General features: G+C 27.6%; 1 protein-coding gene across 1 annotated transcript in view; it reads left to right on the top strand.

The window, feature by feature from the left end:
- LOC100198887 (integrator complex subunit 3) overlaps positions 1–19,231 on the top strand; it is a 51,599-nt gene that overhangs the window by 17,364 nt on the left and 15,004 nt on the right. The window contains exons 11-21 of the mRNA XM_065816410.1: positions 1,889–2,032; positions 2,107–2,194; positions 8,459–8,538; positions 8,677–8,768; positions 9,794–9,891; positions 10,684–10,880; positions 16,291–16,475; positions 16,670–16,721; positions 17,669–17,793; positions 17,876–17,920; positions 18,921–19,040. Coding sequence (XP_065672482.1) covers positions 1,889–2,032; positions 2,107–2,194; positions 8,459–8,538; positions 8,677–8,768; positions 9,794–9,891; positions 10,684–10,880; positions 16,291–16,475; positions 16,670–16,721; positions 17,669–17,793; positions 17,876–17,920; positions 18,921–19,040 — 1,226 coding nt within the window. The remainder of the gene's footprint in view (positions 1–1,888; positions 2,033–2,106; positions 2,195–8,458; positions 8,539–8,676; positions 8,769–9,793; positions 9,892–10,683; positions 10,881–16,290; positions 16,476–16,669; positions 16,722–17,668; positions 17,794–17,875; positions 17,921–18,920; positions 19,041–19,231) is intronic.

The following is a 19,231-nucleotide window of genomic DNA, read 5'->3' as shown; positions in this document are numbered from 1 at the left end:
AGATAATATTGAATTGATATTGAAATAAACAGCAATAAAATAATACTGCAAAGTTGTTGTGACAATATAAAGACCTTGTGACACAAGTTCTTTATATTATTTTAGATTAACACAAGTTTATAATAAAACGAAGTAAGTAGAATTGTTCTAATTAATTATTTAAATAAAACTTTGAACTTCATATTTGCTTAAAAATATGCTATATCAATAGACCAAACAAGTAAGGTCAAAGCAAAAAAACATACGTTTTTTCTAATTTATTGCCTTCTGATCTAGTTTACTATTAAAACTTTAAGTATAATTAATTTTCTCATTTGAATAGTTTTTAAGTTGACTTTTTCATTCAATTTATTTCGTTCGAATTGTTTTGTAATAAAAAGCTAGTGAAAAAAACTTGGTTTGATAAATCAAATTATATTTCTTTATATATATATGCTTAAATTATTTTTTTGGAAAAAAATTTCTTTGAACAGAATTAAAACAATTTATATTTTTTAATTTAATTTTTGGTCTAATGATTGCAATAATCACTGGTTTAATGTTTGGAATAGAAAGTTTATACTTTGAAAACTATTTTCAAGAAACAAAAATGTTTACGATTTAAATAAAACTTTTTTGTTCACTTGCACTATATTCTAAATCTGATATTGATAATGTAGGTAGATCTGCGTTTAACTTTCAGGAATGCTCCTTGCTATGCCACTGGGTATTGCGGATGTCGCTGCAATTTAATTTATAATTATTGGGGATTGAAATCACATTTTTTATATTCTGTTTGAGATTCGTTGTTAAAATAATTTTTAGGTAAAAGTTTATTATGTTTTAACAACATATAAGATATAAATAGAAACATTTGTATGGCTAACTTTTGTGAGTCTTTGAGTATATTAAGTAAATGAATTAGTTAAGTTACTTAACTGTAGTAACTTAAATGGTTGCTTTGATTTAGTTTATAGGTAAATTTACTGTGATGTACTTTAATCCATTAAGTAAATCAAATTAAATATAACTTTAAAATGTTATTGGCTTCTATGCAGATTCTTAAAGTAATTTAAATTCAAAAGCGCTTTATGTTGAATGAAAATTTACGTGCAAGAAAGCAAATGATCATACATTTATTCAATAGCTAAATTTAGCGTCACATTATGACACCTATTAAAAACTTAAAAGACATCTATTAAAAGACAAAAATATTTCTTTTAAGAATGGTCAAACAAAAAAGGATAAATTAGAAAAGAAAAAAAACCAAATCGTGAAAATATTTTGTTTTAAGAAAAAACTAATTGCAAAGATGTGAAAACCAATCGCGGTTCGCAATATGCTTAATTCATGCCTTTTACTATAAACTAGTAGTATCTTTTTGTTGTTTGTTCAGATTCTAGTGCACATATCAAAAATTCAAATCTGCAGAATATATTAATACTATGCAGGCTTAAGTCCACAATAGCAAGTATTTATACATATATATTTAGCCATCGGAATTAGAGTTGGCATTTGGCAATGCCAACCTCAAAGTGTTTGAGGTCAGCAAAAAATTTTCGACCTCATTCCAATGTTTTGTGGTAAGACCTTTGTATCAATTTTTTTTTGCCGGCGTGATGCCGACCTCTAAAAAATTGTTTTTTCCTGACTCATTTTTCCTAATTCCAAGGGTTGTATTTTCAATTGAACTTGTAATAAACATGATAGGTTATCCCAGCATCACCCATAAACATGACTGTTGCGCAGACATCCATGTTGTTTCAAACATGTTTTTAATTCTCAATAATAGTTTACTAAATAACTTAAAAGCTTAATGTAACAAAAACAATAAAATTATTTTATTCAAAATAAAATTATACATGTTTATATATGTATAAAAATTTTTTTTTGATGTTTTTTTGTTTAGTATTTAAGCGCTTCTGAAAATCAAACTCTTCTTCCGGATCTGGTTCGTTTTATTTGTGGAGTTATACATCCACCAAACGAAATTTTAGGTTCTGAAGTCATTCCTCGATGGGCAATTGTTGGATGGCTTTATACAGCAGGCCAGGTTTTGTTTTTAAAAGATACTTTTAAGAATTAGTGTTTCAAAGACATTATTGCTGATTTAAAAATCTGATTTAGAATCCAGTTTCTCAAGCCAATATGAAACTTTCTTTGTTCTTTGATTGGTTATTTTTTCAAGGTGACAAAGATAACATCATGAATATTGGTAACATTTTTTAAATTTTAAATTCAAAATAGTTTCTTGAATGAAAATAGTTTTATATTATTACTAAGGCTGTCAACAAATACCCGGGTACACATTGGTTATTAGCACTACTAAATGACTGGTAACCTACATCTGATAAATTTAAAGTTCGTTTCAATCATTTTTAAGTTTAAAATCATTAGTTATAATAAAACAATTTAACAATCTTTGTATGTGAAAGATGATCTTGAAAATCTTGTTGAAAATTTTACTAGTTGCAATTTTTTTTTATCAAAATTTCTGAAAATATTGAACATATTGTTTGTAAGTTATTGGAATTATTATAGTTTCTGATTCTAAAATCCACTTGTTATTTCTCACATTATGTACAATGTTTTCCTTTCTGCAAATCAGAACTCCACTAACCCTTTTATTAGTTTGTCTCTGTAACAAACTCTTTCAAAACATGGAAGTCCTAAAGTATAATTATATGAAATTTATTCAAAGAAATTCAAGTTTCAGTTAGGAAAATTATATTTAAAATGTTTCCATTTTAAATATAATTTCCTTCATAAGATTGTAAATCAACTAAATACTTTATGAAAACTCATATTCAGATCCAAAACAATCTATTAAAAAACTTCCATATATACATATAGTTGGTAAAATCCTACAGATTTTGACTACCCAATTAAAAAATAAAATAAAAATAAAATAATCTATTGTTATCTATTGTGTTTTTATTAGGCGATCGAAAAGTTTTAAATTTCTTCGGTGGTGACAGTATATGTAAGAAATCATCTGGAAAAGTGTTCTCCTTGTCAGAGTTTTGAACTTCATCTATTTCTGACTTACTTGACCAAGCTTTAATTTGTGACCTTTTACCATATTTTTTATTTTTAATTTTTTTTTTCATAGACAAATTCACAGACTTGTTCATTATCTCCATTCTCATCGTCACTCGTCTCCATTACAATCAACTTTCGATAAATAGACAATATCAAACCAGTTGGACTTTTTAATTCTTTGATTTTTTTTTTTCGTTGCTTGAAAGAAATAAAATAATGCTTCCAATGTGACTACAGCAACAGTACACATAACTGTTTTACAGGTGCAATACCAAGAATTGATGTCAGATTGATAATTGATGTTAGATAAATACCTAATTTATTCCATATATTTAGTCATTTTACTGTACCTAGTAGACATCTTCATTTATTATCTTAGAATGTTAAGTTGAATGGATTTTTCCATCAAGTCTTAACTTGTATTTTAACTCAAGCTTTGCCTACGCTGATAGGAACCTATAGTTATATAGGTTTCTGTTGTGCTTTAATTAAGTACCTGAAAATCTTTAACATCTTGGGATTCCAATTTAGTATAGGCACTTTTTCGGTAAAGCTTCTTTTCTTTTACTAATTTTTCATGTAAGTTCTCTTTGTTTAAGCTCACTTTTATAATTCTAATGGTTTCTACTTTGTTGTCATTATCAGAGAGTAATCTTTCAAAATATTTATTTTGATAATTTGGTAATCATCTAGCATATAAATGAGGCTTATATTGCAAACCGTATCCAGGGCTCAAAATAATTGCTTGAGGAAGCTATTTATAACTTCAAAAGCATATTGAATCTTTGTAGCAGAGAGTGATCGATTCACTTGCAAAGTTGTTAACTGTTTCTGGTCTTTTCTTAGACAAGCTGGCATTTTTTGATCAAGTTTTTAATCTTTCTTAAGCATCAGTTGTTTGTCAATTTTTTCTTTTAAAATTACTTGTAAATTTGAAAATACAAAATTATTTTCGTTGTCTATTATACTTTCAGCTGAAAATACTGATAAATTGTTTACTAGAAATGAAAATCATTATCAGCATTCCCAGTATTAATTGAATTATATTTATAGATTGTTCATTATTATTTACTTTTTTTTTGAATTTAGTTTTAAAGCCTTTTGGCAGATTTTATCATTTTTCTTAATCAAACCTAATTCTTTTTTTCGGATTTCATTTAAACTATCAATATTTTCTTTAGAACTAAATGCACTAAGCTGTTTTAGTTCTGAACAAACATTTCACAAATATTGAGCATATTTTTCATTCATTCAACATTTAGCAATCAAAAAACTATTTTCACATTATTAAATTCTTAGCGAGAGCTTCTGAGTTCGATCCCCACCACGTCCCTGGTAGTACCATGCTCAACTTGTTTCTCCGCGCAGCGACCTTGTGTCAAGATTTGTGTTTCGGAATTATAGAGTTGAGAGAAAGTTACAGATGAGGAGGCTACTTAATCACAATTAAGTAGCCTCTCATCTGTAGTGGCCTTGATGATTCAAGTTTTGATTTGGAGTGATTAAGTTGGATTTTATTTTAATAAAAACCAACTTTATCACTCCAAATCAAATTATTTTTCCTTTTATCAAAATTAAGTTGTAAATTATTGAAATGTTTTGCCAAAAATTGTTTTCATTTTTTGTTATATTTTATCATTGCATAATTAAATATGTAAATAAAAAAGGTTTTAAAAAGAGTTTATAGTCAATATTCTTTTTTAAAAGTTTTTGATCACCTCATCGGCCAACATGTTGGCAGCTGCAGTAGTAATTTCTTGCTTTAGAGATTCAACAGTGTTATGACTTGATTTATTGGTCTCACGTTCCAAAGTGCCCCAGACATAATAGTCCAATGGATTGAGATCTGGTGAGTTTGGAGGCCAAAAGTTCTTCGACCAGAACATAGGGAGATTCTTTTCAAGCCAACCCTGTACCAAATTGGAGGTATGAGCAGGAGCTGAGTCTTGCTGAAACACATATGGCCTACCATTGGAACACTTGTCCATCCAAGGTTTCACCACCTTAATGAGAAGGTCCAAGTAGACTTCTTTGTTGACATTTTGGCCCTTCAGGAAGAAGTGTGGTGGCAAGACATGGCCTTTGCTGGAAACAGATATAAAGACATGGACAGAGGCTGGAAATTTTATCTGACCAATCACTGGGGCATCTTCTGGGTCTTGAGCCAACCATCTGTTATTTCTTCTGTTCACTTTGGCATCCACAGTAAAAATTTTCTCATCGCTGAAAAAACTAAGTTTACCTGCAGCTTCATGTTTTATTGATGCTAAAAGAACGGAACACTTAGCCACTCTCTTCTCCTTCATTGAAGCAGACAGCATCTGCCTGACTTTCAGGACATAGGGCTCGTACCTAAGGTCATCACAGATCACTCTTCTCATGGTGTAATGAGACACATTCATATCTTTACTCAGTTTCCTGATGGAGGTGCTGGGGTTTTTGTTGATCGACTTCTGTACTCTGCTGATGAAGGCCTTATTCCTGATTGGTTTGTGAGCAGTCTTTTCTTTTCGTTCTACAGACTCTGCACCATCATTAAATTTCTTTGCAATATCATAAACTGTGCTTTTTGGGAAGCCAACCATTTTATAATCTCTGGGACAGAGTGCCTGGCACAGAGGGACTCAACCACTGCAACTCTACGGTCATATTCCTTTGACATGATTTCGTAAATTTGCAATTTTTATTTTTTTCCCGAGAGTACAATGTTTTTTTTTATTAATGTTTGAATTTCGCAACATAGAATTTAAAAACAAAAAAATGCCGGCAAATTTAGAATTGTCCGGATTTCGAGCATCCACCCTGTATATATATATATATATATATATATATATATATATATATATATATATATATATATATATATATATATATATGTATATATATATATGTATATATGTATATATATATATATATATATATATATATATATATATATATATATATATATATATATATATATATATATATATATATATATATATATATGGGTAATTCCAGGCCGTTGCATTCAGACATTAGAGAAGATTTTACAAGAATTAAAGTATTGCTAATGGTTTTGAATAACTTTTTCATATAAATATGACTAAATATAACTTTGATCTAACATATTGCATCTCAAAATGCTGTCAGAACTTTTCTATTCTATTTACATTCAACTTACAGTGCCGAAAAGATATACATGTTGGGGTCAGACAAAACCATTCATTACGTTCAGATATTCTGTATTTATAATAAAACTGAGTACATATATTTGTCCAAAAAATTGTTTTTACTATGTTCAACAGAAAGATATACGAAGACACTCATCTTAAGCTAATTAAATAGTTGACAAGGTGTTCTTTTGGGAAGTGGTAGATAAATCTAACAATTTTTGGAGTTGGCAGTACGCAAACAATTTCCTCATGAGAGTACATAGCAATGTTGGAGGGTAAGTGAACTCCACAGAAGAAGAAATCCCGTGCTTATGTAAACATTGTATACGCCAACTCAAGGAATTCTGAGATTCGGTGACTGAGGACATCACATTGCTAACTCAAAACTGGACACTTTTTCTTTGTTCGCAGAGTTAGCTTTACCACAACATAATCATCCACCTTGATAACCAAAGATGGACACAGTGGAGCAGTTTCAGTGAGAGGATATAAATTAGATGAAGTGTTAGGGAGTTGTAAACTGCATAGAAGTAGGGTCACTACCTAAACAATTAAAAATATGAAAATGCTATTTAAAATTTTAATTAAATACGTTTGATCAATTTTTATTTTTTGTAGGAATATCAACAATTTCAAATCGACAAATCATTTTGCTAAACTTAGGCATGCATATAGTGTATTGGCTCAATACACTATATGCATGCCAATCAATTGAGACAATACTTTCACAAGTTGCATGAGTGTTTTTGTTGAAGATTGGAAACACGTTGCAAAGGTTGATTAAAGTACTGATTTTCTACTGTCTCAGCAATTATCTTTTCACTGGGATATGGAATAATTTAAAAAAAGAATAAAACAAGATAAAATAAGGCTTAACATCACTGACAGTATAATGATCTTGTAAAAAGGAATGCAATATGTCACCTACCTGAATTTTCTCTGGCTTTCCAACAGATACGATGTCATCAAAACATTGTATTGTTGCCCTTTCAGACATGATCAATGTTCTATCCATCCGTTTGACTTCCCACCGATACTATCGACTGCGCCTTTACTGTGACTGGTTGCAAAATAATGCCACAACAAGCTACCAAGATTTCGTTCCGTTCGAATGATGGGAGGGGCTGACAGTATAAATCAATTTTTGTATTGGGATGGTGAACCATCTGTAAAAATAGTTAGGCACTTTCCACTCAGATCCAGAACATCGAGCACAGCATTTGTGCAGCAAAGGACTGCCGCTTTATTATGGTTAAGGTTGTCACTCACAATAGCAAAATTTTGGGTTTGGTCTTTCATCCAAACAACCACTGTATAAATTGTCAGCATTTTGTTGGTCCAGTGAACACTTTGAATAGCATTTTGCTCCTTTAATAGCAGGTTCTCACTAAAGTCCATCTGTACAACACTGGAAATTATAAATACAAAAATTAACATTGTAAATGATGATTTCCAATCAGAAATTGAAAATGAGCACTTTGAATTTGCTTCACAAAGCAGTGTCTTAAAAAAGCAGACAAATTAGTGAAAAATTGTTGCGTGAATTCAGTAAAGGGCATTGTTTTAACTTCCTTAAACCCACCACTCTACTGTTCAAAAGTCACATTTGCACCATTCACCAGTTCCAACCAGCATTCAGTAAGCTTCTCATATTGAAGATTACCACAATGTTCACAAAAAAGAAGCATACACTCTTCGCGGGATGTATCGCAAACAAAATTTTCAGGATGCATGGGTTGACCAAGTATATTGGCGAGTGAGTCGATCATAAACTGGTTTGCCAGAGGGTGTGTGGAAAAAGAGATATGTGAACCACAAGCAATCATTTAGAAATAAAAAACTTTCAAATGCATCTACTCTCTCATAATATATATGGGAAACTAGGAAAAAACTCAAATAAACACCTAAATTAACTTGGTCTATCCTAAAAGAGCCCCTGCTTATAACAACGCAACAAAAAAATGTTTACTTTGTTCATATGAAAAACTAATAATTTTACTTTATAAAAATGTCGATGAGCTACTTAATAAAAAAACAGTTATTTTCCATATGCCATCACAAAAATGAATTTCTATTAAGCAACCACAAACCTAAAGATTAGACAGACATGGGCTTGTAACAATAGTTTTTTTGATATAGTTTTTTATGTATAGTTTAACCTAACTAGTTCCAATTGTGTTTAATTTTTTTAATGAATAAACTATATTTGTATTTCATTTTAGTTGTTAATCTAGTAATAGTGTAAAGTGCTTGGTAAAGTAAATAAATGCATGTTTTTTTAGAGCCTGCAATTTTACTGATGCATAACTCTGTTCGCACTCATCCAAGCATAACCTATATTCTGCTTGATTTTATCTGCAGGGTAATTATGATTTTTTATCTTTTAATTAAAGTTTGCAGAGATAAATAGTAATTTTTAACATGAATATTATAAAATCTATTGTCTGAATTAATTGTATTATACTTTAAAGTTTATCAAAAAATAATTTTTTTATTGAAGATGTCAACACAGTATTGTCCGCAACATGTCCACTTGACCAAGCTGGGTATATTTAACTCATTTCGATCAGTGTTGGATAAACGAGTTGTAAGGTAAGCAGCAAATAGACAGTTATTTACTTAAATAGTTTAAGTAAATAATTTCATATTTTGTAAACATTTTAAATAAACTACGTAATTTTACAACTAACAAAATTAATTATTCACATAAATTACAACATCAATGTGAGGACTGCATCATTCTTTTTAATATTGTTCTCATTGTTTCTCCTTAAAAACACAAGTTTTAAATGTAGCTTTATTTTTGGTGTTTTGGTGAGAGGAAATTATTAAGAATATGATTTTAATAAACTAAGTTTTAGTTTGAATTATAATTGTTTAAAAAGGAATTAAATTATTAGCTTGCTAGTTTTTAAATTTTTTTTAGTTGTTTCCAAGTTTTACTTGGTTAGTTTTGCTAAGTTCTTGTTGGAAGATTATACTTCTAAATGATTGCGATTTTATTTACAAATTAGATATAATTTGTAGACTAAATATATAATTTTATTTTTAGAAGTATAATTTTTTTAAAGTAATAAGGAAATATGATAGCTTGGTAGTATTTTTTGAGGTTTTTTTTTTTTTTTTTAATCTTGATAAAAATGATATAAATATTAAAAAAGATATCAAAAGCAAGTTACATGTTTTTTTACTTTTACAAAAGCAAATTACATGGTTTTCACTTTTACAAAAGCAAATTACAGTTTTCACTTTTACAAAAGCAAATTACATGGTTTTCACTTTTACAAAAACAAATTACATAGTTTTCACTTTTACAAAAGCATGGTTTTCATTTTGGTTTACATAGAATCATTAAAATCCTTACAACTTAAACTTGAATCTGCAATGCTTGTTTTATATTTAAAGAATTTCTTACTATGACATTAACTAGAAAGCAAATTTAGTATAACTTGTGAGCAAATTTGCATGGTTATAGTCACATGGTTATGGTCACATGGTTATATTCATAAAAATCTCAAATTAAATTAGTTTCTTAGATTTTATAAATTTGATATTTCATTATTTTGTTGAAGCTCAAATTTTAAGTCATCATAAAAGAAATTATGAACAATTTTTAGCTCATTGGCTCCTATTTTGAAGAGTCATAAAATCCATCAACAATTAAAGCAGTTGCTGGTTGAAACATTACCGTCTTTTCTTGAACCCAATCGACCAGGTAATTTTTTTTAATGTTTTTGATTTTGTTAATTTTAATTGTTTTAATAATTTTAGGTTCAATAAATTTTTTAAATATAAAACTAAAAATATTATTTTATTATATATTATTTATCTTATGTTTTTATTTTATATTATTATATTATTTACTTCTTTATAATGTTTTGCCAAATATTTAAAAGTTAAACTTTGTTTAATAATTTTTTTTTTTAAATTTATTTATCTTGATGAAAATTATATTTTTTTAAATTATTACTTTAAAATTCATATATAAACTGTAAATTTCATATATATTGGTATAAATTTCATATATAAACTATATAAATTTCATATATATATATATATATATCAAAGTTTCATATATATATATATATATATATATATATATATATATATATATATATATATATATATATATATATATATATATATATATATATATATATATATATATATATATATCAAAAATATAAATTTCATACATATCTGTATAAATCTTTAGAATTATTTTCTCACTACTATTTTGTTTAAATTTAGATTAATTTGTTCCGTCAATTATTTCCACTATGTTATGTTTCATCAATTATTTCTACTGTGTTTGTTCCATCAATTGTTTCTATCTTATTAGTCCATTTAAAAATATCAATTACTATTCATAGTCGGTCTGACACCAAGACTATATATTCTTTTGAAAAATCTTGACCTAAGTAATTATTTGGTTTGGTATTAAAGTTAAACTAAATTTATGTTGTATTATTCAGAATATTTTGTCTGTAAAGATGTCTTTTTTTAGAGGAATCTGTTAAAATTGATTCTCCACCACACTCTCCATCTAATGACAAAGATTATTCACTTGATTCATCCACATTACTACCACAAACAATTGAAGATGAAGTTATAACAGACGAAGCAGTTTTTTCTGATGAAGATGATGATGAAAAAATTCCACCACCTCCTCCATCTCAGGTTGATCCAGTTGCAGAAAAAAAAGTATGCACTAATACATTTGGTAACTTTATACAATAATAAAGCGATACATACATGCATGCATAGTTATACATACATACATACCACATATATACATACCTATATTCATACATACATACATACATACATACATACATACATACATACATACATACATACATACATACATACATACATACATACATACATACATACATACATACATACATTTGCACATATTTTTAGGGTGTCCTAAAAATGATGAAAAATTAAAAGTTTATAATTTTTTTACAGTCTTTTAGGATTCTATTATGAGATTTTTTTTTGTACCTTTATTTGTAGATGCTATCAAATAGTCTTGCATTAGGTTCTTTCTGTCATTGGTATATATTTATTAGATATTTGACATTTTTGCACAGTGATTGGTAGTAGATAGATATTTGACAAATAAACAGAACTTTTAAAAACCTTCCAGTATTCTTCCAATATTTTACTCAACATTGCTTCTTTTTGCAATTATTGGTGCTTCAAAAACCAAAAGAGTTAGTGTTGTTTTGGAATCAAAAATTCGAATATTTTGATGATATCCAATCTGGAATGTAGCAGTGGGAAGTGTAAGTAAGCTGTTAGTCATTTTTATCTTTTCACTGTCTTCAATCTTATCATCTCCAATCGCTAACTCAAGCTGAAGATTTAAGTACCAAGATTATTGTTTTATACTTTTTGTTAAAACAAAAAGTACTCATTGAACTTATATTATCAATTTTTTTTATTAACTTATATTTTAACACTTTCCACTGAGCCACTCAATAACCACAATGAGTAAAAAATAGTTGCAAAAAAGTTTTCTTTCTGTATCTCATTTTTTTCTTTTTCTGTCAGCGGCCTTGTTTGTCAAGGCTTGTGTTTCGGAGTTATAGAGGTGAGAGAGGATTATGACCACTGTAAAATAGCCTCCTTGTCTGTAGAGGCCTTCTCGGCCATGGGGAGGTGAATTGAAGTTAAGAAAAAAATAAAGACTGTTAAGTCCATCTGCCATAAAATGCAGCTATTGACAAATGCCATTTTGTCTATAGCAATAAGTCTATTTTGTTTTTCTTCCTCATCTCTGTAGCGATGAACAAATTGTTGCATCATTCCAATAGCCCTCTCAGCATGGTCGTTTACAAAAACAATACTTTTTACAAAGTTTAGAAATGGTCTATATGATGATTGCATTTGCCAATACTGAAGTGGCAATGTCAGCCAATCCTCAATTCATTGTTCTTCTATTTCAATCATCTCAAACATTAATCAGGAGAATTCGTCAATCAAAGGAGTTAAGCTAGAATGTTGCTGATGAATGTTTAGTTTAAGTGTTAGCCATTTTTTTAATTTTTTTTTTATTTTTTGTTTTAAAATAGCATTGTGTTGGTTTCGGATAAGATAATATTGCAGCAGCAATTTTTTCCTCTCTTTGAGCGCAACATCCAGCAATGCTAAAGGAATCAGAGTTGAATCTAGGTACCATGTATGTTTGAATAAAGAGTTCAACACAGCATCTACAGCATCTGGTTCTGCACATACTGCTTTATACTGATGCATTTGATGAATGGCAGTAACATCCATGTAAGGAGCTTTGATTGTATTATTTGATTGCAGATACCATTTTGCATAAAAGCAAGCTACAAAGTCTGTTATTAATTTAATATGTTCTTTGCTTTTTTGAAGAAACTATTTTTGATTTGAATGAATTTGCATTTTTAATTAGATTTCCCTAAAAATCTTGCATGATGAAGAGCTCTAGTCTTTTTAACTTAGAAGCAGAATGATTACCACTGCAACTTGAATTTGTAAGATCAATGCCAGAACTATTAAGGATTGCAGCAGTAACTTTGGTCAGAACATTGGGAGAAATATCAGCAATTGTAGCAACTAGGAAAGAATATCTCTTGAAATATCAGCTTTTGTTATACTATTAGACTCCAAAGAATGCTAATATCCTGGGTCATAATCTTAATCAATTGATGAATCTTTGCTCAGGTCTCATGTTAGACTAAATTCCAAATCTGAATTCCTGATTTCCACTGATTTTGCAGCATCTTTTTCAAATGAATTATATATAAATATCTATTTCTTGTATTCTCTAAAATCTAAACAACATGCACTATTATTATTATAATTATAATTATCATTATTTAATGTTAATCTTTTTAAATTTTTTTATCAAAATTTTATCAAATTAAAAAAGACAATAATGTAAAAAAGTAAATAAAAATCAATAGTGGAAAAAGTGGCAGGTAGTTTTCAAATTCAAGAAAAAAAGGTTATGAATTTGAATTACCTTGCTGTATTTCTTATCTTATAGCCATAGAAATAACTTTCTGTCATGTTCTTGATCGTTTATAAATTCTAGGTCCTCTTTGTTATCTAGGTCGGATCTATTTTGTCCTTTTTTATCCAGTTTTCTAAGTTAGGTATTTCTGCCCAAAAGATTTTCCCTAGTTCCTTTCTTAAGTCTTGTTGCTTTTTCAATTCTAAAGACAACATCTTGTGCGTGTTGTTTTTTTAAATCAAAATATTGTTTGTTCAACTTATTCAGCTTTTGAATCTAGCTGTTATCTGATTGAAGTGGAAATCCAGCTTTAGGCCACGAACCCTTTATTTGGCTAAGAATACATTTACAATGCTGTTTAACATATCTTTCGTATTTCCTGTTATTTTACTGAACAAGCCAGTATTAAAGATTTTTTTGATGTTTTAGGAAGCACAAACTGATTAAAAGCTATGTGCTGTAAAACATCCAATCCAGTTGGCAGTTGATCAACTGAAAAAAAAAAATTAGTAAGGTTGCTCCTCTGCAACATGAAATCTTATTGAAATAATATTTAAAACTCATAAAGAACTCATAACAAATTCATTACCTGGTATTGCTGGTTTGACTTTTTTTTTTTTACCACTTTTTAATAGTTTCTCACTACTATTTGCACTTAAGACTATCACTTTTTGTGACTATTTCTTATTTTCTTTACAACTTTCCATTATAACTTAAACAATATTTCGAAACACTATTTTGAAAGAAATGACAATAAGTTTGTTAAAAATATGGGATTAAAATAAATTTTTACTGCAGAATTTTGCAATCTAGATTAATCTTAATCTACTGTTGCAGGTTTTTCTTTTAAAGATTTTTTTAAAGGTTAAAAGAAACTTGTTCATTATTTATGAAAAATTAAAACAATAGAAAAATGCAGCTAAGCAAACAAAGCAAACAAAAGTAGATATTTAATAACACTTAAGTGTCTTCACACTTTTAATGTTTTTTTTTAACATTTTCCCCAAATTCATCTTCTTCTGTAATCGCGCTTTGAAAATTTTTTTATTTTGAATACTCCTAATGTGCACCTTATATGTTATGCCTGCATAACATCCATATTGTAACAAGGTTAAGTTTTACATTCAGCAACTGAATTGTTTCAGCATATTTTCCAACTTAAATGAACTTAAATGTTCTTGTACTAATTTAGTGTCAAAATGTAGAACTAGTGTTCTACATTTTAGTAAATCAGTAATTTGCTTTTCAGATAGTGGCCTGTTTACCAAAATATTTTGAATCATTTTTTGTAAACAGATCAAGATTTTAGATTTTATTGAAGATTTGGCAAGAATAGCTAACATAATTGCAGTCTATTTCAATCTGTGGTTGAATCCTATTATCATATCTAACATTTAACAATCATCTGTGGTTGAATTCTATTATCATATCTAACATTTAACAATCATCTGTGGTTGAATTCTATTATCATATCTAACATTTAACAATCATCTGTGGTTGAATTCTATTATCATATCTAACATTTAACAATCATCTGTGGTTGAATTCTATTATTATATCTAGCTGCCAAAATTGATGTCGCTTTGATAAATTCATTAGCTCTATGATTATTTAGCCATCTTTTTAATCTAAAAGTGTTTAATAAAATTAGTTTTCATATAATTTTGTTATAAATTAAATATACCTTAATAATATTACTATTATTTTATTACTTCTTAATTTCCTTTTTTTTTCCTATTAATTTTTTGTCTTATTTGTCATCTGTTGAAAATCCAAGTTGTTGTCAAGTGTTTTAACACTAAATTTTAACCAGATAGATTATTACTATCATAGTTTCCTTAAACTCTCTGAAGTTCTTTTTGTTTGGTTTCTCTTTTTTTTTCTTCCATGCTTTATATAAGGTTACTTTCTATATATATATGTTTGTGTGCCACAAAATTTGAAATCAATTTTTGAAAGCTTTTTTCTCAACCAATTTTGCTCAAATTTTGCACACTTAATCATTTTCGATGACAATACAAGGAAATGGAAAAATTTGACCAAAAAAAGTTAATTAAGTTAACAAAAATTTAATTTGTATTTCCCCATAAGAACACTGAATTAATAAAAAAAAAATTTAAAAATGTGACAGTAATTTTTCCTTCTACAAAAGATAACAAAAAAAGAATTTCTAGGCCCAATAGAATTCTGCTTGCATAAAGCATGGATTTGAAAAAAGAATTTTTTTTTGATTTACTAGTTTAAAATTCTTCTTATTTCTATTCAAGCTCTGCTCTTTGTTTGGTTGGCTGCTTTAGCTCTTTGTTTGCAGTTATTATAGTTTAAATTTTTAAAGTTGGATTTAGGAACATTCATAAGCTTCTTAGTATGATTATAATGTTCTGTTTGAATCGTTGATGACAATCAGAAATAGCAATAATGCAAAAGTAATAAAATTATGAAAAATTCCTGTTATATCAAAGTTTTCAAAACAGTTTGCAATTGCTGACTAGATGACACATGGGCTTTTTTTTCTATGGTTATTTTATTTTTCTATATAATTCTAAAATTTTTGGTGGTATTTTTCATATTTTTGGGACACCCTAATTATTATAATGTATATTATACACTAATTTATATTAAGTTTTGCACAATACTAATATATTCAGCACACATTAGTCCAGACTCTTTTCAGAAATTGGAGAAGTATCTCATAGAAAATACAAAAAAGGAAATTCTTTTTTTGTTCTTTTACTTTTTTGCAGACAAGCTCTTGTCTGGTCACTCTAAAAACTTCCTTTAATATCCTGGCATTGATCCCTGACAATAAAAAACCAAAATATTGTTTTTATATAAGTTAATGTACATACATCAACTGAGGGTTTGGGTTTGGTGAGGCAGTATCTATGTATGAAAGACATCTATTATGGTATTTTTCTTTTTTGCTCTTTTTTTTAACAAACGTGTCTGGATTAATGTATACAAAATATAATATATAATACTGTGCTAACCCTAACATGCAGTAGTAAATAAATTGGACCTAAATAAAAATTTCTACATTGACCTAAATAAGATTTAGTACATTATAAATCTGTTAATGTAAAAATTATTAACTATTATATTAACAATTATTTTGCATAGTTCTTATCTACACCATCTTCTGCATCATTTCGACCTATTACCATTAAAGAAGAAGATTTTAAACTCAAAACTGATATAACCAAACATCATCAATTTGATGGAGTAGATGTTACTGATTTAGAAGAATTTCAGAATTTAGATAGTAACTTACTGAAAGACAATGTTTTAAAACTGCAGAATCAAAAGTAAAATATTTTCTTTTTTAAAAATTGTTTCTATTTTATTAGAGCAAAGGTTATTAATCAATTAACAACAATTAAAGATAGTAATAAACAATATTAAATAGTAATCAAAGACTAATAATTAAAAATCAAAACAGTTTAGAAATTTGAAAAATTATAAATTTAAAGCTAGATCTTTTGTTATTTTTTCTAAACAGAAATGAGTCGTCAGAAGCAATGGAAGCAATTATTTCAAACATTGAATCTATGGTATGATAAAGTTAAAGTTATGCATTACTTATATTCAGTTAAAAAATTAATCAAAATCAGAAAAACTGAATGGAATTTTAGAAAATTAAATATTTGTTAATTGTATATTGTTTTAAAACCTTTTTTTAACAGCAAATAAAAAATCTTTATTTTTTAAACATGTCAGCAAGTTTTTCAATTAAAAAAAAAACAAATATATATTTTTTAAATAAAACAAACATTTGGATCCTTGTGCTCACAGAAAAAAATTACATTTTGGTTTTAATAGCAAACACTTGAATAAAAACTTTGTTTTGTACCATTAAATCAAAAAACTTTTGTTTGTACCATTAACTCGAAATGTTCAAGACTTTCTTTGAAACTTTTTTCTTAATCGTTTTTACATAAAATAAATTTAGAAATATAAAATTTTTTAGATTTCAGACTTGAAGACTTTTCAAGAGATTTCAAGGATTTTAAGTTTGAATTAGATTTAAGATTTTAAAGATTTTAAGTTCAAATTAGACTTTAGATTTCAAGAATCTCAAGTTTGAATCAAGTTCTAGTCATAAAATTGCTGTCATTGAACGTTTCAATGGGAATTCTCCTTATAAAAACAATTTTCCCCATTATTAAAAAAATTTCTAATAATGGGGAGGGGGAGCAACAAGAAAAAAAATGTCTTTGTTGTTTATATTGCTGACATGTGTTAAAAACCAGGTTGAAGTCTTAAACAAATGTTTAGATTGACTTTATTAATCAAAATGTACTATATCATAAAATATTCAAAGAAAATAAACTTTAGTTGAAGCATTCTTTTAAAGTATTTTTAACTTCCAAAAACAAAAAAATTAATTTTTTTAAATAAAGTGCTTTTTGCAAAAAATGCAATTTTATTTGTTATTTTGTTGATCTCTTTTAGAATCAAAAAAAAATATTTTTAATTTTTTCAATCTCAATTAAATTAGGGTGATTTTGATGAGGAGATAGCCTCTCCATTGTGTGTATGCTTAGCAAATGTTTTGGCTGATGAACTCTCATTACCAGTTATGCCAAATGATCATTACAAACTGACTGAAGATGTTGCTGAAAAGTATTTTTAGTTAAAATATTTTATTTAGTTCAACAATTATTTGATAAAAATATTTACAGTATATTGTATGTATTAATTTTAGAGCAATTGAGTCAAAACTTGATAAGCCTCAATATGTGATATTCAGGTATGCATTACATATGTGTGTATATAATGACAAAATGAGATATTTTTGGGGGTTTCATTACATATATTGGTAGTTTGGATTTGTGCAGGCAGAATCTGCATATAAAAAACATTAAATAAGCCAAAAAGTTTCTGAAATAATCATCATTGGGGGTTTTGTTAAATACATTGACAGGATATGAGTATAAACAGGCAGTACCTACTTAGGGATGTCAGTAGCAGGCAGTACCGTCTTAGAGATATCAGTAGCAGGCAGTACCTACTTAGGGATGTCAGTAGTAGGCATTACCTACTTAGTCCAGAACTAATGATAATTTTGCTTGGATTTTGTTTATTTATTAATTTTTTGTAAAGCTTTTAAAAGCTTTACAAAAAGTTTTATAAGTTTAAAAGCTTTTGATTATTTAATATAATATAAATAAATCAATATAAGCATAGAACTGTTTTTTGAAACAACTATATACTGTATATGCTGTATATTGATATGTAGTTAGTTGATAATAGGAACATTCATTTTGATATATGAGGTTTCACAATTAATCTAGGCAGGTTTAAAGTTGGATAAATTTAAGGGCAAGTAAGGACAGTAAAGACAAATACTTTGAACATTCAAGTGAATAAAAATTTTGGAGATGTTTTTTTTTTAATACATTATATCCTCACCTTCAGTATACTTCTTAGTGCATATGAAGGATATATTTTTCATTATTATTATTATTATCCTTTTTCTTATGTATGTTCTATATATACTTTTTGATTTGGGTTAAAATCTCTGAATAAAAAAGGGTTTATGTTTGTAAAAATCTTGCATAAAATTTTATCAGAATAAAATTTCAACCCTTATTGTTAATTAGTAAATTTCTAAAATATCATATAAGAGTAGTTAAAACTATAAAAAATATGAATTTAACAATAAAGGAATATTTGTTTAAGTTGTTGTTTTTTTATGTGTAAAGGAAACACCAATCATAATGCAACCTATATTATTTATAAAAACACAGGTCAATATGTGCTCTTTCGAAGAATGATATTAATCTAGAAAATATATATACTCTCTTGAATGGAATTCATGAAATTGATAGAAAAATAGGTTATCATTTTCTATTTTTCTTAAAAGCTTGGTAAGTGCTTATAATTTTTATTATTAATATATTTCTATTTGACATTATTTAATTTATGCATTACTTTTTCATTATGTTTTTATATAGACATTTTGACTGTTTAATTGGAGATTTGCTCGTCATTTACTTGGTGGACCATTAGTGCCATCTGTTATAAGTGACTAGTCAATAATTTTCTAACATGTGATAGT

This window comes from Hydra vulgaris, chromosome 13, assembly GCF_038396675.1.
Source record: "Hydra vulgaris chromosome 13, alternate assembly HydraT2T_AEP".
Classification (NCBI taxonomy): domain Eukaryota; kingdom Metazoa; phylum Cnidaria; class Hydrozoa; order Anthoathecata; family Hydridae; genus Hydra; species Hydra vulgaris.
This window is presented reverse-complemented; position numbering and strand designations above follow the sequence as displayed.